Source organism: Ammospiza nelsoni, chromosome 2 (genome assembly GCF_027579445.1).
Source record: "Ammospiza nelsoni isolate bAmmNel1 chromosome 2, bAmmNel1.pri, whole genome shotgun sequence".
Taxonomy (NCBI): domain Eukaryota; kingdom Metazoa; phylum Chordata; class Aves; order Passeriformes; family Passerellidae; genus Ammospiza; species Ammospiza nelsoni.
This window is the reverse complement of record NC_080634.1, coordinates 31,589,931-31,616,465: the sequence shown is the minus strand read 5'-3', so window position 1 is coordinate 31,616,465 and position 26,535 is coordinate 31,589,931. Positions and strand designations below refer to the sequence as shown.

At 39.9% G+C, this 26,535-nt stretch overlaps 1 protein-coding gene across 2 annotated transcripts; it reads right to left on the bottom strand.

Annotated features, from left to right (window-relative positions):
* Positions 1–355: 355 nt before the first annotated feature.
* Positions 356–25,611, bottom strand: LOC132070199 (transient receptor potential cation channel subfamily V member 6-like). Of its 2 annotated transcripts, XM_059466846.1 has the most exons (16): positions 25,425–25,611; positions 25,017–25,295; positions 15,547–15,644; positions 15,013–15,135; positions 13,982–14,122; positions 13,350–13,448; positions 12,967–13,142; positions 11,956–12,102; positions 9,463–9,675; positions 9,058–9,144; positions 7,884–7,960; positions 7,532–7,697; positions 7,178–7,244; positions 6,325–6,593; positions 5,478–5,584; positions 356–3,948 (listed from the first exon to the last, which is right to left on the bottom strand). In XM_059466846.1, exons 2-16 carry the CDS (start codon positions 25,145–25,147, stop codon positions 3,675–3,677), a joined length of 2,175 nt encoding a protein of 724 aa, XP_059322829.1. In that variant the 5' UTR covers positions 25,148–25,295; positions 25,425–25,611; the 3' UTR covers positions 356–3,674. The 2 variants fall into 2 exon arrangements, with proteins under 2 accessions (XP_059322829.1, XP_059322828.1); XM_059466845.1 differs by having other exon boundaries at positions 25,017–25,539.
* Positions 25,612–26,535: the final 924 nt, after the last annotated feature.

Genomic DNA, 26,535 nt, shown 5'->3' with positions numbered 1-26,535 from the left:
TTTCACTGGAGTTGTTGCCTCACTGCCCAACACACATCATCCCATGAACATGAAAGGACAACTTCTTCCCTGAAGAAAACTGCCCTGCAGTTTTCACTAAACTCTCATTGACTTTAAAAAACAGGGCTTTGACAGTTAATAGTTTGAACCAGAAATCAGTATTTGGAGCATATACAAACTTTGTATAAAGAAATACCTGAAGCGGATTGTTGTGGAACAACAGATTTAATAAAAAAATTAGTGTGGACCCATATGTGACAATACAAACAATTGGTCAGCTAATGCCTATTATTGCTGCTAGAGAAGCAAGCACAAAAATTGGCTCCTGATAGTTATTTTAGACACAAAGAAGCAATCAAGGCACTCCATATTTTTATTGTCAGCAAAATATATCTCATTTAACTACAAGCAAGTGGATCAAAACATTCATTCATCACATTATCATAAACTTCAGTAACATAGAAGACTGTTTGAGGTTAGCACTTCCAGAGAGGGGAGGAATGCCTGCTTTGAAATCATTGCAATATTGTTAGGAGGGAGAGGAAAGACACCTTGCAACAGCAAGGAGCAGCAATACTGTTTCAGAATTTTAGGATATAGGTACACCAAAAAGCACAAAACTTGAAGCAAATCTTGAAGCAGCACATTCATGCAGAATATTACAGTGAAAGTGCTTTGCCTCTGTGTGACTGCAGTCACTGCTGTTGCTGAGTCAGACCCAGATTGCATTGAAACAGCTCAAAGGTTATTCCATTGCCTCCTATTACTTCATCACCTGAGATTCACACGGGTGCATTTCATGTATCTGTCCAAATGCAAGAGGGTAGGTAGTCCACATTTATGTATTAAATTTAATATTCCAAACAACTGGTGTGCCCATTACATCTGCCAATTTTCCCCACCTCTAGTTTTCTTCTGTTGCCATTTATCCTACAGATAAATGAAATCATTCTAAAAATGGTCTGCATCATTGATCATCAACAAAAGACTGGGGAATCAATTTACTATTGGTAAAATATTCTGCCCCTTTTTGCACAAGGGCGTCTTTCTCCAGGGTTTTGGTTTTTAAAAATATGTAAGTCATTTTAGGAAACTGGAAGTCAAATTCCAATAGGAACTGGTAAGAAATGTTTTTACAATGAAGGTGGTGAAATACTGGAACAGGTTTTCCAGAGAAGTGATGGATGCACCATCTCTGGAAACAGTCAAGGTCTGGTTGGACAGGGCTTTGAGCAACCTGATCCAGTTGAAGATGTGCCTGCTCAGTTTCTGGGCTACATGACCTTTAAAGATCCCTTCCTTCTATGATTCTCTATCCTATTTACATTAGGCAATTCCAAAGTCAGAAAATCAATCACACAGTTCTGATGCTGCTGTTTGCAGAGGTTCTATGCAGGAATTCTGAAATCTAAGGATGACAGGATGTAATTTTATGAAAGAAGGCACTTGGAGAGCAGACCAAAATTTAAAAAAGGCTTACCACTGATAACTAAGTTATGTTCTGCCTCCTGCCAACAAAAATTAAAACAACGTCAAAGTGTTGTTTTAATACCTAAGATCAAATTACTCAATGTTTATAACAATGAAGAAGAATGCAAAATCAGAACCAGGGCTTACACAACTGGTACTTCAAACTACCATTATTATTATTATTATTATCATTATCATTATTTTGTCAAAAGGGGGAGAATAGAAATGACTGTATGTGGTTGCATCGTAACTGTATTTCAGTGGTTTTCAAACTCCTAAAAATTCTACTATATTTGGGGCCAGGGATAGGATATGGAAATCCTTAGTTCTCCCCTTCTGGCTATTGCCTATTCACCATGAAATAAAATTAATCTACAATCAGAACAACATTTCACAGTTCTGGTTAACATACCACATTGCTCCCATTTCCATAGATCACCAGTGAGAAGAACCAAAGGTTTTGGGAAGGACTGACAGCACTTCATTGACTGAGACCAGGCAACAGCTTCAATTCAATAGCAGCAGTCAACTCAAAAGCATACAATCATACAGTTGAATTCCAGAATGACATCCTTCTGTCTGTCTTCCATTGGAGGACAAAGAAAAAAATTATTCAAGTAAGAGAAAGTGGGCATTTAAATAAATACACACGATTGCAAAGATCATGATACTCATTACAGTACCTGCAAGTGAAAAGGTGTAGGAGAGGTTTGCAGTGATATTTCAATACAATCAGAAATCCACTGGATTCAGTTTTTTCATTGTCTGCTTGGATTATCACAGGGTGATTTGGCTCAAAGTCTAGTGCTAGATAATAATCTTTAATTTTTTAAACAACAATGTTGCTGTTACTAGTACCATTGGAAGGAAATGTTAAGACCGTGGATTGCTTTCTGCTTAACTTCTGCTACTGGAATGAAACTCCACACTCCTGAGAATACAAAAAGAAACCCTGAAATGACTGTCCATTTCTCTGAACATTTCTTCATTTTTCTTAAAGTGGCCTGAGGCAGATGATAGACTGGCACATGCCTGGAAGGGAACTGTTGATAGTTGTTCATTGGACAGTTTTAGACATTCATCCAACTGGTTCACTGTTCAAATCAGTTGTTCATTGGACAGTTTTAGACTTTAAGTTGTTCATTGGATGGTTTTAGATCTCCAGAGAGAGACAGAGTGAGCACCAGTTTCTGAACTGTCTCTGCAATAGCTCTTATTCATCTATCCAACATCTCCTCACCATTTCTTTCAGTGTTAAATAGGAGCTCACTACTCAACCTTGATGGCTCAGTTATAAGTCAGGGAACTCTGGTTCAGAAACCTATTCTTCCACAAAAAACAAAAGACTAGCTTTAGCTTACTTGGGAGATAAATATCTCTGCTGAAATTTCACACTGCTGAAAGTCACCTAACCAGGTCATACACTCTCTCAATTGGAAAAGAAGTTCCCACTTCAGAATCCTCCCAGGAATAGCAATCACATCTTTTCAAAATCCTAAAGTGCATTCATGTGACAAAAAATTAAAACAAACAAAATATCTATCACCAATAAAAAAATCCAAACAACCAAACCAAACCAAAACCAAAACAGTCCTGCTAAGCCAAAAATGTTGAAATTGCAGTTAATGGAGACTGCCTTTCTTTGGAGGGCAAAATCTGTCAGGCCCTGAATGCCAGCTGAGTAGTTACAGTCCTTTTCAAACAGTGTCAACAACTACCTTCATTCCTGAGATCAGTTACAGGATTTTTGGGAGTTTGGGTTTTTTTCTGTTCTGTGTCAAATCATAAATCAGAACTTCAGTCATTCTTTGCTATGAGAGCCTTGCAATTTTGTGAAACTTGGAGGGGAAGATTATACTCTATGTAACAGTCTGTAAGAGGGCTTACTGTGATCACTTCATTGTAAATGGATGAAATCCCATTGCAGGCTTCTTTTGATCATTTGCATCACACAGCTCAACAAGCCCACCAGCTTGGTGCAAATATCAGTGCAATTGCAGAGACGCGTATAAGTAGGAGAGAAAAAATTGCATTCTTTTGTCATAGCACAGATGTCATGAACTGCTCACAAAATCTTCACCAGCACAGTTCTCCAAGGCTGATGAGTGCGTGTGGCATGATGGGGAGTGCATGAACAGCTGCAGAAGACAACTGTCATGGCAAAAGGGCCACTTCACATATTGCAGAGTGAAAATAGAGGCTTCTTAGACATCATAGACCTCCTCATCCACGGCAGGACCGACCTCCCCACAGAGCTGGCGGAAGGTGTTCCGCCTCAGGATCTCCCAGCCACGGTGAGAACTGGTTCTGGATGTGCTCCGTGACAGTGACAGAGCAGACATTTCCTTCTTGCACAAGGTGTCCCCGTTGGTTTCCAGCTTTTCTGAACCTTTGTCATAGTTATCCCTATCCTGAACCTTAAATGCCTCTGTGTACCGCATCATCTTGTGCTTGTTGGGATCAACCCTGTCTTCAATTCTGGAAGAAGATTAGAAAATATAAACTGAATGAAGCAGAAAAGTGCCAGTTCATCAACAAAACCCCTCCACAAAGCAAGGCTACTGACACAGATATTCCAGAAAAATCTGCACAGGAAATTGAATATAGGCAGGACGCTAGAGGCTGCTAGCACAGTTATCTCCTAGACCTTCGTCCTCATCACTGACTTCAGTACCTTTGTCTGCCCATGGTTTCCTGTCCTTTCACAAATCCATGGTGATTTGCCCTTTCCATTTTCCCAGCTGTAAGCAATTGGAAGACCTTGATATATGCATTTATTCATATATATGCATATATTAATTTATTTTCTCTGTTCTTGTCTTTCCTCCTCTGATACTCTATGGCTGCCAGTCTCAGGATGTCACTCATCTCTTGCTGAACTTTTATTTAACTGCTCCACTTCCACCAATCCTCTACATTACTTACAGATTGTCATCTGAATTATTATCTCACACATATATAATGAACACCCATGTGATTTGACAGAACTAAATCACAGCACTCTTTCCTCACACATCATCAGTGAATAATTGGCATTCCCAATTATTCCCCGTGAATTTCTGGGACATTGCTCATGCAATATATTTCTATATTCCACGCCTTGGACTGAAAGTGTTGCTAATTGGCACCACTTTAAGTCTGCTTGTTCTGCCCAGTAAATATGAAAATCCACAAGGTTCAGTTTGTCTGCAAAGCCTGCAGAAAGTCCTGTGCCGGGCCAGGAGTTGGAATTTGATGATCTTTGTGGGTCCCTTCCAACTCAGGATATTCTATGAATCTATGATTCTATGATTCATACAGCCACCACTCCCCCTTCTGGCTTTTTCAGCAAAAGTTTGCACAGTTAGAAAAGACAAATGCCCAAAAGTTATATATTTTCTCACCCAGCATAAATATTGATTAAAATCAGAAATAATGAGGAATTTAGTGTTATCCAGACTACAGACAGTATTTTACTTCACTACCTAAACTGAAATCCTGGACCTGTGCCTTTGCCACCTGACACAGTAATTGCAAAGTATAATATATTTACTAAGTTCACTCAAGAAAGGAATTTTAACTTTAATTATTCCTGTTCTGATTTTGAGTCATTGACAGGGCAGCTCATTGCTGTTGAATGTCTGATAGATTGATTCTGCCTTTGCCATTTCATGTATCCAAGGGACAGGGATGGCTGACCAAGCACAGCAGTGAAGTTCAGTGATAGTCATTACAAGAAATTTGAAAGAAAAATTCAGGTCTTATAATGCATGCAGTTTCTGGGGGTCTGTCCAATGTGACTACTGAAGGCATCAGCTGATTTCACAAGGGAATGCACTGCAGAGCTTTCTGAGGGGGACAGTGCTTGTCTATCTATCAGTCACAGACAGAAAACAGATTGGGGTCTGTATTCTGTAAGCACAGCACTTCCAACACTCTCCAGACCACTGGAAAGGCTTCTTATTAACATCCATACATTGGGTTCTTCTCCCTGGATCCTGACATGCGCCCACTGCAAGGGAACTCACCTGAGATACCATCGGTCCCCCAGCCCGAACTCCCCCCCACAGATTCCCGAGCGGGGCCAGAGGCAGCGCGGCAGCTTCCGCTCCAACATCACAGTGGTGGCAACAACCTTTGGAACGAGAACAAGGAAAATGCTCAGATGAATTAGAAAAAAAAAAAAGACTCTCTTTCAAAAATATTTGTTTCATCAGCACCGACCCATACTGTACTTCATTACAGCTCCTTAAGGGAAAAAAACAATTATAGAGTCTATACTTTATTTCAAATAAGGCAGTCACTAACTCAGATTTAACTGTGACATGTTTTGAAGAAGTAATGGTGGTCTTAAAACTCTGTTCCATTTTCTTCCTTTTATACCTCATGGAAACGATGAGGGTAATTAATTGCAAGCTAGAGAAGAGGACAGTATCTATACCCATTTTAATTGTCATCAGAACTTGCCACTGTGGCCACATGACTACATTTTACCATTTGCCTGACTTCTTTCTCACAGAAAAGCAGGGGAAATGGATTTCCTGTTGATTAGCTACAGAACTGTCTGAATTTCTTTGTCTTTCGACCAAGACAGTCAGGCCAGCTTCTTTTAGTGGATCAAAAGACATTTCTGGCCTTCCTGTAATCATTACCTAGTGTTCTATCCCCCTTCATTCAACCCCTATAATTATAATTTAACTCTCAGTTACACAGCAATGTGATTTGCAAAAAAAAAAAAAGAGGCAACTTCAATTCTATAAAACAAGAGATTCCCTGCATAGGGAACAAACTTCTAGGGAGCATGAACAACAAAGGCTGATGAGCTTCTAGCTGCTATTTGAAATAAGGTAGGAATGCCCACCTTAACTAGATTACCTGGGCTCTCCAGAGCTCATCCTGCTCGTGGGCCACTCTCCAGTGGGTGTCACCCATCATGGCAATTAACAAGTTGAGCATAAGGAGGGTGGCAATGATGGCAAAAGCAAAGTACACCACGCTGTACATAAAGGGCAGGTCCACATCGTAGTTTGCAGGGCCATCAATGATAGTGAGGAAGAGCTCAAAAGTGGTGAACAAGGACATGGGATAGTTGTAGAACTGCCCGAGGTTTTCAGGGTTCTCTGTCTGGAAGATGATGTAAAAAGCTGGAAGAGGAGAAATCAGGAGAGAAAAAAATAGAGAGTTTAACAACAGGAATCACATTCCAGGAGGAATAACAGAATCCTATAGGAGATTCTGACCAAAAAAATGGTCTGGGCAGGACCTGCATGTGCTTCTATGCAAGGACAAATCACTGATTAGAATCACTGATCTCCATGATAAAATGACCCAAAATTACTTTGATTATTTATTTATTTCTCAAAGTAGTAACTTTTTTCATCCTCAAGAATATAATAAAGCTATGTGTGCTAATCAAATTTTCCAGAGAAAAATATAATAAATGCAGTATGTTCTTAAATCTTGACTTAAAAATATATGGAATTATATGAAATATCCTAGCTTCTACGACCCTGGAAAGAGCAAGAATTGAAAACCAAACTCATGGTTTGAGAACAGAACTCAGTAGTGGGAAAGTGACCATGCTCAGAGAAATACAAGCTGAACATCATCACCAGTTTTCCCAGCTATTCGGAAGTCAGTCAGATATTTAATCAAAACCCACATTCTTAATTCATACCAAAGCAGTTGGCAGAGGTAGCATATGGTTATTTTCTCTTTGTAGACTCACCTGATGCAAAGCCTAATATCACCACAGCCATGAGCCAGCAAAAGCGCATGAGATCTCCAAATATCATCTGTAGAGCAAAGACAGAGCCACCATGAGGCCCAGCTGCTCCACCAAGGCACAGTGCCACCCCATGAAAACCTTTTTCCAGATTCTAAGTCCATGAGCACACTAAGGGAAACCTTTGCACTAAAGAGAGAATGTGAAAGTTCTAAAACACTCTGTGCAGACAAGAACCTGTCCGTTTGGCATGAATGCAAAATTAAGCAAATAGTCCTGAGGGGGGGAAAAGTATTCCCGCAGTTCTCCCTATCTGCCGAGGTGCCAGGACAGCCCATACTTGTTTGCGTCTCACACCTTCTGGATCATGATGGTGAAAGGTCCGAGCATCTGGAAGCCCCGAGCGAAGTACATGACGTTGCACCACCCCAGCACCAGGGCGAAGGACATGGGCACCACCTCCCCAGTTGTGCTGGTGAGGCGCATCACCATGGTCACCAGGATCATGCAAGCATAGGTGATGCTGCAAGGAAGAGGAGACAGCAAAAAGAAGTTCAGTAAAGGAAATATTAGCCGAGCCATTAAGTGAAATAAATCCAGAGAAAGAATACTCTAAAAAAAATGGAGAAAGTGACTCATCTGGCAAAAGAGAGCAGTGGAGAAAATGATAGACAATATATTTATTAAACTTATCATGTTCTATACTTACACAATTATGTGAAAAGGCCCTCCTAGGATTGTTTGTCCAAAGTATTTTGCTGCTCCAACTCTAAGGATATCTGGAATCTAAGAGAGACGTCCTGTTAACTTAAGGACTCAGTTTCCACAACATTACTAATGTCATAGCAACCATCAATATTCACAGGTTCTTAGGGTCAGCCCCATCTCCTTTGATGAATCAATTTCTATGCTACTTTAAAATCAGAATGGTTGAGCCAGGGGGGCCCTTCTTGGGATGAGACAGAGATTGCTGAAAAATCTAAGAATGCTTGGGCAGATTGAGAGACTTGTCACAGAGAGGTGCCTCAGTAACAAGACAAAAAAGACCTTCTTGGGGAATCAAAGGAGTTTGTTATAATTCACACTGTGCTGGTTCTAGACTTAGCCCCAGAGTCCTGACTAAGCACAGGAAGAAGGACTTGTCCTTCTGGAACATACCATAGAATTACCATAGAATCAAAACCGCACACTGCACTCAAGCTGAGGTCACACCAGTGCAGAGCAGAGAGGGGGCAATCACCTCCTTTGGCCAGCTGGTTACACTGTGCCTGATGCACCCCATATACGCAGAAAGCTATTTACAAGACCTGTTTTATCTTCAGTTCTTCCTGCCATCATCTTTTGAGCTTTCTCAAAAAAGTTTCAATCTTCTATTTCCTATTATAATAAAATCAAGTGGGGGTAATTGAGAAAGGCTCCTGTTACAAGCCTGTAGAGTAACTGACCTCCAATTAAATACAAACTTTTCTGTTTATGCACAGAAATCACTTTACCCAGGAGCCCTAAACACAGGAATATTTATGGGCGCTGGATGAAGCAACATCTGGGAGTCAGCTGGACCATGGATGGTGCTAACAGGAACTGTGGATTACACTGCAGACAGTATTTGAGAGTGCAACCAATCCTTCTAATTGCTTCTTCCACACCTGGAGCCTTACTAGGACATTGCCACAGTCTCTGTCTCATCTAATAGATACTTTTGGCAATGCCTATTGCCATAGACCTACGCTGAAGCACTCAGACTAAGCAATGCCTATTGCCATAGACCTATGCTGAAGCACTCAGACTAAGCTCACTACCAAGTAGTGAGCACAAATCCATGTTTGTCTAGTAAATGAAATCTGCCTTGATGAAACTTGAAACTGTATAGCTGTTTCTCTTACCTCAAGGACCAAAATTACTACAGCTCCAATGACTGTGATCAGCTCCCCCACCAGCCTTAGCTCATCCTCATATGCCACATATGATTCCTGAAGAATAAAGTTAATGAAAAACAAAATTAAATTTTAAATAAAGTGAAAGTAAATTTTAAAAGAGGATGGGGAGGAGAAAGCCTGTTGTTATTTATAATAAATATGAGTAGACCTGGCAATGCCAGAGGAACCAGCCCAGCCACAGCAATGGAGCACAGAGCACACCTCCTATTCCTCCCTGACAAAGGTCAGCTGGCTGAGAGAAGGGAGGAGGACAGCTGCAATAGCTGAGGACTGGGCAAGGATTGGCCTTTCCAGTTAACTAGGTTAGATGGGAATTGCCCAATGGGGCTCTGACTTGTACAGCCACAGTACCTGGAGCATTTTCTGGACATAGACTGTGTTGTCCCTGCTGCTGGTTCTGTTGTCTGTGCGGGGCTTGAGGGGCCGGTAGACGCAGCACATGGTGAAGCAGACCATGTAGAGAATGTAGAACAAGGCCAGGAAACAGAAATAGGGACGACCATACATGTTCCACTTCAGGCTCACCAGCTCCTTCACAGGCGTTAGGTCCAAGATCTGGCGTGCCTGAGGAAGAGAGAAAGGAGGAATTAATTGCCAAAAGCACATTGTTTCATAAACAGCATTTGCAAATTTTCCTGAGAGAGTGTTAACAAACTATTCTCATCTGCCCTATTCAGCATTATGAAACTGAATTTACTTCGCAAAAGTGGAATGATCTAGTGGGCATTGGATTTTCTCAGTCTGACAATAAAGAGCTTTGGAAAAAAGAAATATATTCCGCAGAGAACAGCTGTTGAGTACCAGTGGAAAAGCACATTAGATACTGGAATAAATTTGTCCTCTGTGTAGGAACATAGAACTGAGGATCACAGAATATTCCTGTTAGCACAATAACACAAGTTTCTGTATCAGGCATTTTAAAATAAGAAAACTGAAACATTCTCCTAAAAGATATTTGTACTTTTCTGATGCTCTATGGCTTATGTAAAAATACTGCCTTTTAAGTTTCTGCCTTATTATCTGGATGATAATTAATTGAGTTGCCTATATCAAGCTTTCAGCTTACACTAGAAGACTGACAGAGCACAAGTAGGAGAGACAGGTGTACTTTACAACTTATGAATTTGAGCCACACACTTTATTAAATATTACTAGACTTACCTTCTGTTGTTTAGGGGACCACTGCAGTAAGTGAGAAGAAAATGTGAGTCAAATTGCTGTGACTGGATTACTTTAAAGAAAAACTACTTAATGCACTCTGGATGTTTTTCTTCTCTTGCTACAATGCCCTGTTTCCTCTAAGTCAGCCAAAAATTGCTGAGTGCACAAAGTGCAGGGAATGTTTCCATAAATGGACAAGACTCCAGCAAAACTCTTGAATGGCCTATGAAACATCATAAAGGATCAAAACTGCATGAGAGAGAATCCACCTATGGGTGTTCTGGTTTCTGCAGAAGTCAGCATTCCAGAATTCTTTGCATAGGAGAGTAGATTTCATTTTCAAAGGAATAATACCAGTTTGAAACTTAGTATAATCTTCTCATCTATTTTTTTTTTACTTTTCAACCACTTCAGGATCAGAAAATACATCTTAGTACCAATGTATGCATGCATTCCCCTTAATACAAGAGGAACCTGCTTCTGTCTGGAGTCTAAAGGTGCTTCTCTAGTCCAATATTGAACTGGGAGAGGAAGATGGGATGGGGTCACACGTGGCATTCTTCTAGAGAGACATCAAACATTTTGGACCAAACATATCAATTGCAAAAAAGAATTACTAGTTATGCATCAAAAATTGCAACTGCATATAAGGAGGAGCATTCTGGAAAATAAATCACTATATCTCTTGATATTTGGGGACATTTTATCCTCTGAAATTAGGATTCTTGGATCTGCATGCACTATATGAATGTTTTGGGATAAGAGAGGCCCAATATTCTGCTTTCTTTTTAGAATTATGGTTTAGTCTTCTAAAGCAGACAACTTCTTAGCCTGCTATATTTTTTGACAAGGACTGCTTTTCCCTGGATTTCCATATGTATTCCCATTCACAGAAATTTAGAATTTCACATAAGAGCAAATGGGAGCTCCATAGACATAGCAGCTCCATAGCAAAGCTCTCCAGAAACACAAACTTCAGTCAGAAAGGTTACACTAAAATTTTGATAGGTGGAAATAATACAGGATGGGCAGAACTGTGCTAATTGAAGTGTCTTCTGATTAATTTCCTGTCCTGTTAGGATTATTTAAGGTCATTGCAACTGATGGGGTTGTGTACCTTGAAAGTACTAGGGAGATCTGTCAAAGCTTGCCATTACACTCAGCTATTTTTGTCTTATTAATCCCTTTACAAGCTTTTGAGCCTACAGCAGAGATAATTCACCCACTTTGTTTTGAGTCATAACCTGTCATTAAATGAAGGGAATAATAACAGCGAGTGGTTTTTAAATGCACTCCAGTTTAGGATTTCTGAATGTACTCCTGTCTCACAGGGATATTCTGAGAGTTAATCAGTATCACAGGTACAGGAAGATACTTGCTAGAGCTACTCTACAGGTTCTTAGTGTATCTTTGAGCCTGCTGAGAGAAAACCCTTTTCTGTAGCTTGCTCATGTCTAGTTCTTTCAATAACCTTCAATTTTCACACCTCAGAAGAAAGTGTATGTAAAGCATCAGATGTAGCCAGACCATTAATAAACCCCCATACTTCATGTGTCCTCTGCAGCTCATGGTACAAAGTCCTTGCTCTATGGATTGCATCAGTGAGCTTGAACCCTCAAACTCATCATTATTCCCCTTCTATAATCACCATGGTCTGCACAGAAAGTGCATGCAGCGCAGTACCTCTCTCTTCTTGGTGGATACTATGAGCTCAAGGAAGGACTGATCTTCAGCCCAGGAGTCAATCTCTGTGATATCATACAGCACAGTGCTCAAGGGGCCAAAGGACCAGAGATTCTGCTTCCGCTTCTGCATAAGGTATTGAAACATCTGAGGAGAAAAGAACAGAGGCAAGGATATCAGAAGCTTTCCAGTATATAGTGTATTTGCAATGAGCACAAATAAAGTTGTTCAAAACCCTCAATTATGACGTGCTTTCCTTGAACTTGGTAACTGTTGTGGTTCTCATATCTCTTGGGAACAATTACAGCAGGTTAAGAAGTGGAAGAAATTTTTCTGATTCCCATTTGATTATTAGTTCATGCTTGGCGTAAAGGATGAGTTATTTTTACTCTATATTCTAATCAAACTACTAAAGTTACTTGACACAGTTATAGTTCCTGACAATAGACTTCAGATGGAATTACATGTTGATTAGGAAAAAAATGTTTTAATACTCTTCTACAAGACATCAGAAAAGAGGTGTGACAAGGGAAATGATCCTGTCCCTTGTGAATCTACAGAAGAAACACTAACTAACTTGGACTTCTCAGTGAGTGGAAGGATGAGGGTTTGCATTAAATGCTAAGATTTTTTCTGTGAATAAATGCCTGTGGGTATCCAAAGAGGTTTCTCATGTGTCACATTTAAAGTAATGATATCTAGACAAATGAGAGAATAATTTCTGAGCCTTTCAAAAAATTACTTGGGTTAAATGTGTCGGTTAACACCTGTTTAACTCAAATGCTCAAAAAATTGGGGAAAATATCTATTCTGTAAGCATTCATTTCTTTCATTAGGATAAAGAAATTTCTTATAAGGGTTTTTGGGACCTACATAAGACTTCTAGAAAAAAAAATCTTGTTACAAGTCTCCTACCCACTAGGAACATGCACAAACACCCTTGCTCTCAATGATGTTATTTCAAGGTCTCCATTTCTTTTGCACAGAGGTACCAGTGTCACACAAACTCACCACAGTGTTGCCCTCAACTCCAGCCAGTTTGAATGGACTAAGCCCCTCATTGTTAGGAATCAGTTCAAGTGACCCTGGTCCCTCTTTGTTCCTGTCATAGGAAAGTATCAGGCTGTACATGTGGCAGGCAAACGTCTTATTAGGCTGGAGAACCAGGATGTGAAGAACAGTGTTACCTATGAAGGAAGCAGACTGGATGAAGCATCTGGAATAGCCCAGCCCTGTGCAAAGACTGAGAATGGACTGATGGCTTTTATTTTCCTCATATCCCTCATCCCACAGCTGTTTCTAGTGAGAGAAGAATATTTGCATGCACAGATGACAGCCTGAATTAAAATGTCCAGATCCACTCCATGCAATTCACTGAGCCCCACAGCACATACCCAGAGAATCTTGAGCCTTAATGTCAGCTCCATTTTCAATGAGCAGCTGCACAATTTCCTCATTTCCCACACAGGCAGCAAATGATAAAACATGTTCTCCTGAAATGAAAGGAATGGGGAGAAACAGCATTAGGGATCCAGGAGGTAGGGGAGGTTGAAGCATGCTGAGGAAAAGCTATCCATGCTATGAAGCCATAGGATATGAAAGGAGGAGTTACTTTAGGTAACTTGTAAATTTTCTGCCCCACTTCTCATCCTAATCAGAAAGGTTAAAGAAGACCCATCCAACACAACACTAAAAGGAAGAAATGTTCTTTTCAATGGTTTACCTCCATAAGAAGGTTGACAAGTAATTTGCTGCTAGGAAGACACTAAATTACAATTTTTATACAATATATGTATTTATTTGCAGACATGCCAATCTATAAAATGTGTATTGTTTGTATTCACATAGCATTCACATACTCAGAGGAAGTCTCGCTCTCTGCTAAAAGGTGTATGTCTGATGACACTTGCAGATAGGATCCTCTGCTTATCCACTTTAGATGGGGACTAAAGTAAGGCTCCCCATGTCCCCTCAGCACTCTGCTGGTTCCCTCCTATAGCAGCAAGGGGAGAAGTTAAGGCTGTACCAAAATAGAAAAGGTTCTGGGAGCTGCGCCTGAAGAAGTGCCCCGTGGCCCTTGCTGTGCTGGCATTGGCTCCTCTCTTCAGCAAAGCCTTCACCAGCATGGTGTTCTGGTTGGCTGCTGCAATGTGGAGAGCTGTCTGCCCTGCAAGACACAGAAACAAAACCATGCCTTTCAAGAAAGCAACTTCAGCCTGATCAGCAGCCTGCAGCTCACGTGTTAGTCACGGTAAATGGACAGCAGCTACAGGAATTGGCTTTGAGGTTATCCCTGTTGTGTGCAAAGTATTATGCTAGAGATTTTCCAGAGGTTCCGTTCTACTTATATATTTTCATTAATTTATTAAAACTGACTTTAAAATTGCCAAAAAAACCCAACAGGATGCATTCTCTAGATTTTTTTTTCTAGGAAAAATCAAGACATGTCACTCTCTCCTGGGAAGCAAATAGAAAGTCATGAGATTGACTGTGCTTTCCTTCATAAGAAATGAAGATAAGGTCAAGATGAAACTCCAGAAGACTTTCCCTAATCCTTCAAACTAGGCTTTAGAGTTTTAAAAATCCCATTATTGTTATTTTGTTGTTTTTGAGATTCAGACTGGAATTTCTGTCTAGTCAACCAGAAGCATTCTTTAAAAATCTGGGTAAGAGTCTAGCTTCAAAAGCAGTGGCCACATTTCTCATTTTCTCAACCAAATAACTACTTTTTCTTCTTTCAAGGGAGGTCAGGCAGATATCCCTTTTTTACAAACGAGTATGTCAGAAAGCAAACTGTATATATCCTTGCAATCCCTTTCCAATCCCTTGCAATTCCCTGGTCAAGGCCTTTGCATGTTTGCACATGTGTACTCATGTTTAATATAATTCCACCTTCCAAGAAAAGTCAGAAGCCATTTGCATGTTGGTTTTGCTGCATAACAGTTCAGCAACATATTGAACCAGGGACCGTATAAGCCATTTTCCCAAATGTACAAGTAGTACTTCCTCTCCCCTCCTGCAGGGAATCCTGCCCATCCTCATTCCCAGTGACATTACCTTCATAAAGTTCTGATGTCATCCTCTCATTGATAAGCTCAGGAGCTGCTTCCATCAGAGCCACTGCTGCCTCCAAGTTATCATACATGGCAGCGACATGAAGGGCAGTCTCTCCCACCGCACCTAGAAACGGTAGGAAAAGCATGAGAATCGTCAAAACATTCAACTGTACAGAAAGCAGGGAAAAAAAAAGGCAGAAATAGATTCCCTGAGATGGAGTATTACAGGAGGGCTATGTCCTCCCCTGAGTAGTGCCTGGTACAGCCACACAACTGCACAGTCTCTGTCCTTCACTTCAACAAAATCTGAAAACTGAGCAGAAACTTCAGGTGTCTGTAAGGGACAGCTGACCTCAGGCATGAAGTGAATAAGCACAACCAAGTCAGAAAACTCACTTTGTTGTAAAGCTGCTGACATAGAGTTAAGTCATCTGAGTCTGCTGAAGCACATGTTTTAGCAAACTAACAAACTTCTCACTGTAGGAAGTTCTTGCCTTTCACAGAAAACCTTTTTTTTTCAAGTAATCCCAGTTACCTCTCTGATAGATATCACATGTTCCGTCAGTGAGAAGCTTCCTAATGGCAGCAAGGTTGTTCTCTTTGGCAGCCTGGAGGAGCGGGGATTCCCAGATCCTGGAGTCAAGAAAAAAGTGGCTGATAAGGAACAAAGTCAAACACACATGTCTCTCCAGAGCTAGCATGGCCTTTGCTCGAGACAGTTTGTATCCTGAACATTTTCACTGAAAAATCAGCAATGCACATCTACCATCTGAGGTATGCTTTGAATGCATCAAAAGAGAATTAAAAAAAAAAAAAAAAAAAAACCAACAAAAAAACCCAGGAAAAAGCAGAGCAGTGCAATTCTTAAAACACACTGAAGTTCATCATCTCTAGGCTTACTGGTGCTGAGCCATATGGTGGCAGCAGAGGGAAAGCTGCCTAAACCTTATTGTTTTTATATCCCACTTTTTGAGGCACAGAAATAGCGAATGATGGGTCATTGAAGCCCTTCTGCAAGGAATTATCTCAGAAGCCGGAAAAAGCCAGTTGCTTCCTCACACAGCACAATAAATTAAGAAGAGGTTGCTGTCTGAATTGCTCCCATAGTGGATAGAAAAGGGAAAACAGGAATTCCATCTGTATCCTGGCAGCACTTCCTGTAATTAAGAGACTGAGTTCTGAAATGTAGTTCTTCCACATACAAAGTTATGGAGAAAAATTTGACAGCTTAGCTATACTACTTTTTTCTCTTTTTTCTCTGAGAGAACTGAGGAAATTGTCGAGAACTGAAATATGTTCATGTCCTGGGAAAGAGCATGCGCTCAAACAAGTTCCAGACAGTGCTTCACTTGTAGCTGAAGCATGCCCTCGAGTCTTCCATGAGGATCTGGATTATTTGAGTGTATCTTTCGGGCTTGATGAAGAATTTATAAGTACAGCCACCAAACCTCACTACAGCAAGGGCTTTGGAAGCAAACAACAGGTGAAGGGAGGTGATCCTCCCCCTCTACTCAGCTCTGGTAATGCCATACCTAGAGCCCTGTATCCAGGTCTTAGGATCTTCAGTACAAAACACAGATGGAGCTACTGGAGAGAGTTCAGCAAAAGGCAAAAAATGATAATGGAATAGAACATCTCTCAGATGAGGAAAGGCTGAGAGAACTGTGACTATTTAGCCTGGAAAAGAGAAGGCTCCAGGTAGTGTTCCTATCCATTTGTGTAAGTACCTGAACAGAGCTTGCAGTGTTTGTTCAGCATCCAAAAAAGGTTTGCCAATGTTCGAAATCATGAATTGACCACACAAAATTTTAAAAAGAACAAAATCTACAAAATTGAGGTAAATATTTCTGTTGTCCTTGAGTATTTTCAAGTCCATCTTTTAAATCATAAATTGAAAAATGGTTTGAAGTGGGCTTTTAGATTTCTTGATCTTATACAAATAAAGAATTACAAGTATCCATATTCAGGAGATAAATATTAAAAGGGAAGAAGCCTCTCAAACCAAAAGAAAAAATTTATGTCTCATGAGTTTTCAGTATGAAAGAGATTCCTTTCTCCCAAAAAGACAAGGTCAGTTTTAGATCTCTGTTCAAATTAAAATTTTGTGCTTTTATCTCACTTCTGCTGTTTTCTAATGCAGATGTTTAATTTGATCTTAATTATCTAGCATGGCCCAGGTCAGGCTGCAATGTGTGATGTGGAATAAGTCTAAGAATTACAGTAGAAAATGATAAATTCAAGCTGATATGAACCAGCCCTTGTTTTTCTACCAGCCTCTATCTGGTATCCAGTCCCTTTACTACAACCTAGCAACTGGCAATAATTGTCTTAAGGACTCCTCCCAAAAACCCACGTGGAACAAATACATTAGTCAAACCATACACCTGCAGATACACTAAATGCTTCCTCCTGGTGATGTTCTATGTATTCTGGCATTATTTAGTTACAAGATTTTGGGGATAAATCCTACATAAAGCAATAGGTGTCTTGCATTAAGTGGTAACACTGAAGTGAGAGTACATTACCTGTGAATATAACTCTAAGCCACAATTAAACCCACATCAGAGACACAGAGAATATGAATGGCCATTGCAAAAAATGTCTTCCTGCAGCTCAGACATCTTAAGTACAGGACAGTTTAACAATAAAACAACAGGAAAGCAGGTAACATGAATTCTGCGGCTCACAGGAATATGTATTTCTTGCTTTAAATTATCTTATGAACAACAAGATATTGAATCTAAAAGAAATTTGTATGCTATTATCTCTGACTTAATCCACTTGAAATGTGACAGTTCTGCTCTCCTTTATAGTGGAAAGAAACTGGAGGTACTTGAGAAAATTTGGGGGATAAAGCAAAACAAAAAATATCAGAATTATACAGATAAATAGAAATCATTTGAGTAAGTGTAAATTAAGGGACATGGGCTACAAGTAATCAAAGCATACCTCAACATCATGTTTACCATTACACAAAATGAGCACTTCCTGTCACCAAAAACACCCCATTATCCAACTCACTAGAAACTAAACTAGAAAACCCCTGAAAAGCAGAGGAAAAATAAAAGCACTCCCAATAAAAAGAACCGTCCTCAACAAATCAGGGAGCCATTCTGAGATATTTTTATATGTCCTTCACACTCCTAGTTAGGGAAGTCTTCCTTCTATAGCTTACTCATGCGTCAGTTTCATTACTAACTAATGACAAGATGATTTGATGAGGAGATTGCATCTAGGATCAAACAAACAGGAACTAAATGAAGAGGCACTCTAAGCAAAAGTCTTAAGATTCGGTGTTAGTGAAGTCAGCTTGCCACCTCTGCCACTATTTTGGCTAAGAAAGACTCTGTGGTTCTGGAAAAGACAAGTTTCAGAGGCAGGAAGTGGGAACGAGGTGGGGTTTCAATAGTATAAACAATGCTACAATTAATATGTTGATACTTTACTGGGTAAGCCTTTATCCCTCAAATGACCTCAGAGAGAAGGAAGGATTGGGCAAGAGACGACACGGGAGGACACAAACACAATATCTTTCTCTCAAAAATTACCAAAGTTCTTGTAAACAACTAATTCAATCCCGATACTGCTATGAGGAAGGCACCTAAAAAATACTATGCTCAGCTTTTGGAAACTGAGGGCAAAATTGTCAAACATTTCTTCTTATTGCAGCAACCTCCAACTGGGCTTAAAATGCCAGACAACTCAGGCCAAAGAGCAAACCAGAAGAAGAACTCAGAAATGCTGGCAAATGTCATGGCACACTGCTTGTGAAGTCTCAAAGGTTTGTGAGTTACATGTTCCTGGCATATGCTTTTACTCTCATTTAATTTTCTGTCTCAGAATTGGGGAAACATTTTAACCTCATTTAAAACATACCATTCTAATTATCAACTAATTTTTAATACATTGCAGCAATGTACTGAGCATATAAATGTCAAAAACTAGGGGAAGCAAATTTGCTAATATAAAAAATTAAATGAAGTCACCTGAATTTAGAACCTTCAAAATATTTTCAATTATTTAACTTCTTCATATTTAACCAACTGTCTTTCTGACAGATCAAACACAGCGCTGAGTTTTGCATTTTACTACTTGGGCCCCTTTGAGTGTCAAAGCAGCAGCTGGCAAAATCTGTAACTTAAGTCTCTTAACAGAGCTGCCTACAGTAGATGCTTAGCTTCCTCAAAGTACCATTATGTCATTGAACAGTGAGGCTGGCTTTCAGAAAATGATTCAGCAGACATTTCCAGGCACCTTAAGAAGATAGTTCAGCACACATCTAAGTTAAGCTCCTCTTCTAATGCTGTTCATCCCCTTCAACAGCTATGGGATCAAGGAACACTAAGCCCCTGATTTACCCAGCTAAGTGAAGTTTGCAACACTAGGCAGACTGGATGTTGCCTTACAGGATCAGTTTAGGCTAAGCACAGCTCGATAGCAAACCAGTAATTCTGAGGGGCAAGGAGAACCACAAGAGCATCCACCTGGATGTGCTCCTGGGTTCTTCGTGCTGAGCTAAGGAATGTGTCAGTGTGGAGGCATTAGTGAGCCTTGGTCATGCCTTACTATCAGCCAGTTTTCTTCACAGGTGATTCCATGAGGTGCTCAGGAAGCCGTGAGCTGTTTTTCCAATACAGGTGAGGGCAAAATCAGGAGTACCCGAAAATACATTGTGAAACAAAGAGAAGATAAAATGTAGGTCAGATTCTGACTGAGGGAGTCATGTAAAACAGTTCTAAACAAGGTTAAAGATTTCACAAGCACTTTCTGCTGGTAGTATGTACACTTTTAGCTTCTTAAGAACTTCTTTTGGAGTGCAGCCTGCTCCTTTCACTTATGGAGAGATAGAGAATGCAAAGACTAGTAAATAAGTCCTAATTTCATTATAAAAAGAAGAATTTGGGTTGCTATGATTATTCTTTCAGAACAGGGAAATATGTTAAGTATGTGAACTGTCTGGACAACAACCAATCTGAAGATTCTATTTCACGACTGAACTCACCAGAAATGCAATGAAGCATCTCTTTCTGTTCTTCCCTTATCAGATTCTACAACTTCAATCATTTACTATATGGAATTTCCCCATTCTTTGCTCTAATTTAAGTTTGGTTCCAGCTTCAAGCTTTATGCCCATAGAGAGTCAGTTCCTGGGGTTCTCAAGTGGTTATTTTAACCTAAGCTATAAATTCATCACCAGAATATTATATTAGCTTTCTCTTCTTTCCCTGTTGTGCTCAGAATACCCATGCCCCAGAATGAATCATGAAAATGCCAGAGGAGATTCATCTTCTCCCTCCCTTCTGCTAGCATGTGCATGTAAATGTGAGAAAGCCTTCAGGAGCACACAGGGCTGCTCAGAGGAAGCCAACCAGCTGAAAGAGGATCAAAGCAATCACCTAGCAAGATGCCAAAGGAGGAGTTAGGGAATAATTGCCCCGAGTGAAAAGGAGCCAGATAACAGGGGCTTGGACAATCGACAGGGTCAGCAAACTTCTTCAGCACCAGCAACAAGACTCAGCAACTGAGACCTCTTGCTCATGTATGTCAAAGCCCCTTCAGCTGAGAGTAAACAGAGCTTCTCTGGAAATAAATTAAACAGGTTAATAATTGCCAATGTTACTAGACAAGAAACTGATAGGGAATTCTTATCCTGTCAGATATTTAACTATCTGCCACACAAAGCAATAGAAATCTTGATCTGTCATTTCCAGCAGGGCATTCTGCTTGCATTAACATATTGTTTTATTCTAATTCTGCATCTGAGAGCATTGTAAGAATAATCTCATGCTAGAACTGTTTTAATGGTTCAGAAGTTGTTAGTTGTTATTTATTATCACTGAAGCAGTCATAAAAGAAATTTTTTCTCTGATGTATAACTTCATTTTGCATCAAAACTTCCAGCCCTTCTCAAGAGGGATTTTCTTGCAGTTTTATTCCAGGTTGTGTTCCTCACCCTGTGTTTAATAAATTTTTTTCTAACAGCTTTTTAATTTGGGGGATGGAGGGGTGGTTCAGGGCAAAAATTTAATGTTTTCTTCTTTATGTGGAAACCTATGGCCAAGTTTAGGAAATCAAATAACTTCCTAAGTCTATGAGCCTGAGATGCATCTTAGGCTGAGATTGGGTGTGTGTACATCTGTGCATTGCTGGGGAAACATGACTTCTGGAGGATCTTTACACTTGTGAAATTAGGGAGACTGTTTTCCATTATTAGTCTCAAAACTTTCATTAGGATGAAGGTGTATCAGTAGAATAAAAGACCAGAAATCCTGCTATTGATGCTTTCGATTTTATTTCATGCACAGCAGCCAATTGTTCTTTGCATCTTGACTACTCAGAAGCACTGTTGTTGAAACGAGCTATAAATGAAGTGCTGGAACTGAAAGCTGGCATCTTTATTTGACTGTCACTTTTGGGAGCAAACAAACCAATTAATACTGACAGGCATTGCGGATTTTAAGACAGGACAATCCTACGTTAAATTGTGGGATGACAACTCAGTAATGTTGTTTAGACAAATGAACAGCCAAACTATGGGAACATCTCATTCACTGCCAGCTTTTGGTAGTGAATGATTTGTGTGGAAGCTGCAGGCTCTCTGTGTCCCTGCACAGCTCTTAAACAAACCAGCTCACCTGCATTAGGCTGAGCTGCTTCCTTATTTGTGCCACATTTGTTTCCGGGGTAAGCAAAACACCTTGCTAATATGTCTGGGACACTAAAGAGCCACTAAAGAATGTGGAAACCAAAGGTTTTATTGTGACATCTTTGGAATGACCATTGCTCTCTGCAAGTTATGCAAGTTGTGCTTTACTTGCTATTAACCAATCAAAGTTATAATACAGACAACAGAAGAGGAAAAATACTACATCATTGTTATACATTAACAAGTACTGTTATCATGTACTCACTTGTTCTAATTTATATATTGCTCATACAGTGCAATTCTCATTGGGTGGATTTTCTACAATCACATCGTAGGAGGAATTTGTTCACATTTCCTTGGAAACTCTTGCACTGAAAATAATTTCTAGAGGATCTATTGCACTGTGACAGACATGTGATCCTTCTTCACCTCTATCAGGCCCAAATTTTCATAAGCATTCATCTTTCTGTTCTCCATCATTATCAATTATGTTGAGGGATTATGCTCATATGCTTCAGGCTCTGCAGATCCCAGAGTTTGCTTCCAGAGGATTCTAGAGGGCACATATGAGATGTGACCACTGTCCCTGGGACTCCACATTGAGCTACAGGCTGTTTAAAAAGGAGAGTCTTCAAGAGAGAGAAACCAGAAGACTAAGGCCAAATAAACTCTAAGTCCTCTTCAGTGTTAGGAGATTGTATTGCATTTTCTGAACCTGGATTCCCCTGGGGGAATATTATAGAGTGCAATATTAACCCCTTTCTGTGAATAATGCTGAGATCTACTGCTAGTAAGATTCAAAGGATTGTTTCACACCAAGAAAGAGAATGAACATCAATGCCAGGGAAGGTGACAACTACCAAAACAATCAGTTTTCAGGTATTATCACCAGCCTCAGACAGGAAAAAAAAAAGCCTTGTTCTTCTCTTGCAGACTTTCTGTGTGTGATCCGAGAATGCCAGTTAAACAGTAACATATTTACCACTGGCTTTCAATAAGACAATAGTAGAATTCAATCACTGCTAATTACTGTATTTATTCCAACACCATTTTCACTAAGAAGAACTCAAGCTGAAGCCACAACACTGCAGTTCTGTACCACAAAATGACAGGACACAGTAAAAGCCCTTTTGGCTTACAACAGTTTTTCCACAAAAGCAGAGGTTTCACAAGAATAGTTCCCACACACCAGTCACACAGTCCTGCTGTGTTTTCTATCTGTACATAAGCAAAAATGTGAAAGCAATAAAACCAATCCTCTGCAAAATGTTCATTTTTTTTTTCTCTCCTCAAACTCTGAGCATCCCTGGGGACAAGAAAGGAAAGAGTAGGATAATAGGAGGAAGAGCTGGTCCTGTCCCTCTTCAGCAAAAGATTTTTTCACATATTGGCACCACATAATTTGTGACCAAATAGCAGGAGGCTAATTTGTGTTAGTTAAAAGCTGTGGGAAATATATAGACCCAAAATAGAAGGGAACAATCACATCCTCATGCAACCCTGATTTCACAGGGAATATTATGCACACTGCATGTGCTTTACAGAGAGCTTTATAAAGAAGCACAGAAAAGTTTACTTTGGGACCAGTGGGATTGCACTGCAGTGATCTAAAATAAGTTTATGCAGAAGAGTTTGTATGACTTAACATTTTTTATGTTTTCCTCCATTAACACACAAGACGTTCATGGGCCTGTAGCACATGACTCATGAGGACCAATAAGCAAAGAAAAGTGGCAATCTAACAGGAGCCTGTGAAAGGGAGCAACAAAAAGGAAGGGACCAAACCCCTCTTGGCAACAGCAGATGGTAAACAAGGGACAGGAATATCATCAAAATCTGGTTGAATATTTGGGAACAAACAAACAAACAAACAAACAAACTCTTTCACTAGGAGGTTACTACAGCACTGCAGCAGGTACCTAAAGATATGGTGGAATCTCTGTCCTGGGAAGCTTTCAAGAGTGAGCTAGACAGAGCTTAAGCAATGTGATCTCTTGCTGGCAAGGGTTCAGCTTCAAGTGAGAGGTTAGATGGAGATCAGCAGAGCCTCCTTCCACATCTCTTTGACTTAAAAATATGAAGATAAAGTTCTAATCATAAAAATTAATGTATTATAATTTATTACTAACTAGTATTAATTATTAGTATGTAATTAATATAATTAATTTGATATATTAATATATTTAAGGTTCTATTTTGTATTCATTTGGATCTTACAGAATCTGCTGAGAACTTATTTTTCAGTTACCTGTGATGCTTTTCATGAACACGTCAAAATGTAAACACTTTAGCATTCCACAGAAACACTGTCGTTCCCATTGTCCCTCCCATTTTAAGTGCATTTAAGTCCCACTGCCCTGAAGTAAACTGGAACAGGCTTTATTACTTGGTCAGAAGCTAGATAACAATACAATTCTTTCCCTAAAGGTGTACTTTTGTCCCTCTTGATCTGCTTCTTTGCATATTTCTATACATATATGTACATACACTTATGTATAGATAGATTTTGTCCCACACAGTCACCTTTTTGTCCCCACAGATGTTCAGAGTTATGCATGGAAAGAAAAAACAGATTTTACAAGCAACTGGAAGCAATTTGTTATTTGAGTAGTGCAGCATTTGTGCATGCAGAAATGACAATGAAAAGCAGATCCAGCTGTATTTCCATGAATAGCCCCACATTTCTGTGTGTGGAGGGAGCAGCCCTGCACAGCAGTAACAAACAGCCTTCAGTGCTCACATGGGAAGACACAGCCAATCTTCTGGACAATCTAAGGTCCAAGAGGAGTCACTGTACATGCCGACACCAAGGTCAGAGGTCTGAGAAACCACAGTCTGATCCAGGAGCTGACTGACCCCCCAAAACGTTCAACAACATTAAGCCTACTCTATCCCACAGTAAGAGCAACCTTTAGAGAGACAGAAGGCAAAATCTTGACAAAAAAAGCGCCACTATTTCAGCTGACTGCAGCCTATGCATCACACACACTCCTAAAAATAATAATAATGTTAATGATAATGATGGCAATAATAATAACAATTAAAAACAAACCTTCATGATTTTCCTGTGAGCTTTACCAATGAAGCAGGAAAGACAAGAGAATACATTATTAATTTGTGACTGATGTCCTGCACTCAGGGTAATTCCACTGCAACCTGGTAAATCTACCTGTGAAAGCAGATAAGATTGGAACTCCAGAAGCATTCCACCTTGAAAGAAGAAATCTGATAGAGAAAAGTGCTCCAGGGTTGTTTAAAGTTTATCTACTGGCAGAAAAGCCTAAGGGGGAAGAGTGAGAATCAGCTACAGGGAGAGCAGCAGAAGAAAGAAAAGACAAGAAGGCTGAAGTGCACCGTACCTTTTCTGCTGGAGTAAGTAGATTTCATCCAGATGTTTATCCCAGGATTTCTTGCCTTGCAGCTTCTGACTTAGTCCATTCCATATCCGGGAATAGAAGGGATTGCTCTCCCCAAATAAAGGTACCCCCATATCCCGTGCCCTTTCCTCTCTTGCCTGAAAGCCAGCAATCCCCACTTCGGGAAAAAGTTAGGGAGAGCTCACTGCAGGTCACCGCTCCTCCGCCCCCAGTTACTTACAGAGGAGACTGTCAATCAGCTGCATCAGCTGATCACAGTCCCTGTAAAAACACACAATAAAATCACTTGTTCCTAGCAGACCATACCTTGAGCCTCATCAATTACTTAGTTTCCAAAATAGCCCAACCCAAAGGTGTGTCTGATTTGGAAGTAGCTCGCCAGCAGCCTACCCCTCAAAAAGACCCTGCGCAGCAACTGAAGAATTCATACAGCATCAAGGTCCTAGGCTGGTACTATTTTGATTCTGAAATCTAGGCTTTAGAAGCCATCATCCTCCTTTTGTATCTCTGAATTCCTCTGGAAAGCAACATGTAAGCAATTTTGAAATAGACAGCTGAGCAAGTCAGGCAAAACACCTTTAAGGTGAGTGAACATGTGGGAACGTGCCCTAAAAGACACAGGGCTCTGGGAAGGTGGCAGAGAGGAGGACACACCTCCCACTTCAGCTGTCTGCAAATCCCATTAAAGAAATTATCCTTACAGACTCCACCTTCTCCACGTAAAACGAAATCACTCCACAAGCTGGAAGAAGAGTTTATGTAGATTAATGTGTAAAGTTTACATATTTCATTTTCATTTCATGTTCTACAAACTCTCCTTATTTCTTCTCATTTCTTCCAGAAAAATCTTATTTAGGAGAGGGATGAGAATTTCCATTTAACATAACTTGGTTTTTTTGGTTGTTTTTTTTTTTTTTTTTAAACAAAAACTTGATTTTGGCACAGAAAAACATATTCAGGATCAGAGAGTATTTGTCTGCAAAGCAGTAGACCAAATATGAAAATGAAGTGATGAGACATCCTTCTTTGTGTGAAGAAACTGGAAGCTATGAGCGGAAAAATAAAACAGAGTAAAAAAAAAAAAAAAAAAAGAAAAACAAGAAAAGAGAAAAGGAAAGGAGAAAGCTTCTAGTTTCTAATCTTCTTTCCATAAAGACTTGTCCCAGTATTTTTGCACCTCGAATGAACAGAAATATCACGCCTGCTGTAGTGGAAAAGAATTCTGTTTAGGGTGCCTGGACCGTGACAGAATCAGAAGGTAAGAGAGACACGTGTATGCAGCAGAAGGACTGAGTCATCTCTTTGAAATTCCTGGTTTATTTAGGTTTCTTAGAACTATAAAACCAGGATTGACATCCAGACTTCCGTAAACTCATGATGCATCCTATCCAATAAAATCATAAATTGCCACACAATAAACAATGCTTTAAGGCAAACGTGAGGGATCATACCCTGAAATGTCAAATTCACTGAGTTGACCTGATCTAGGAGGAAGTGTCAG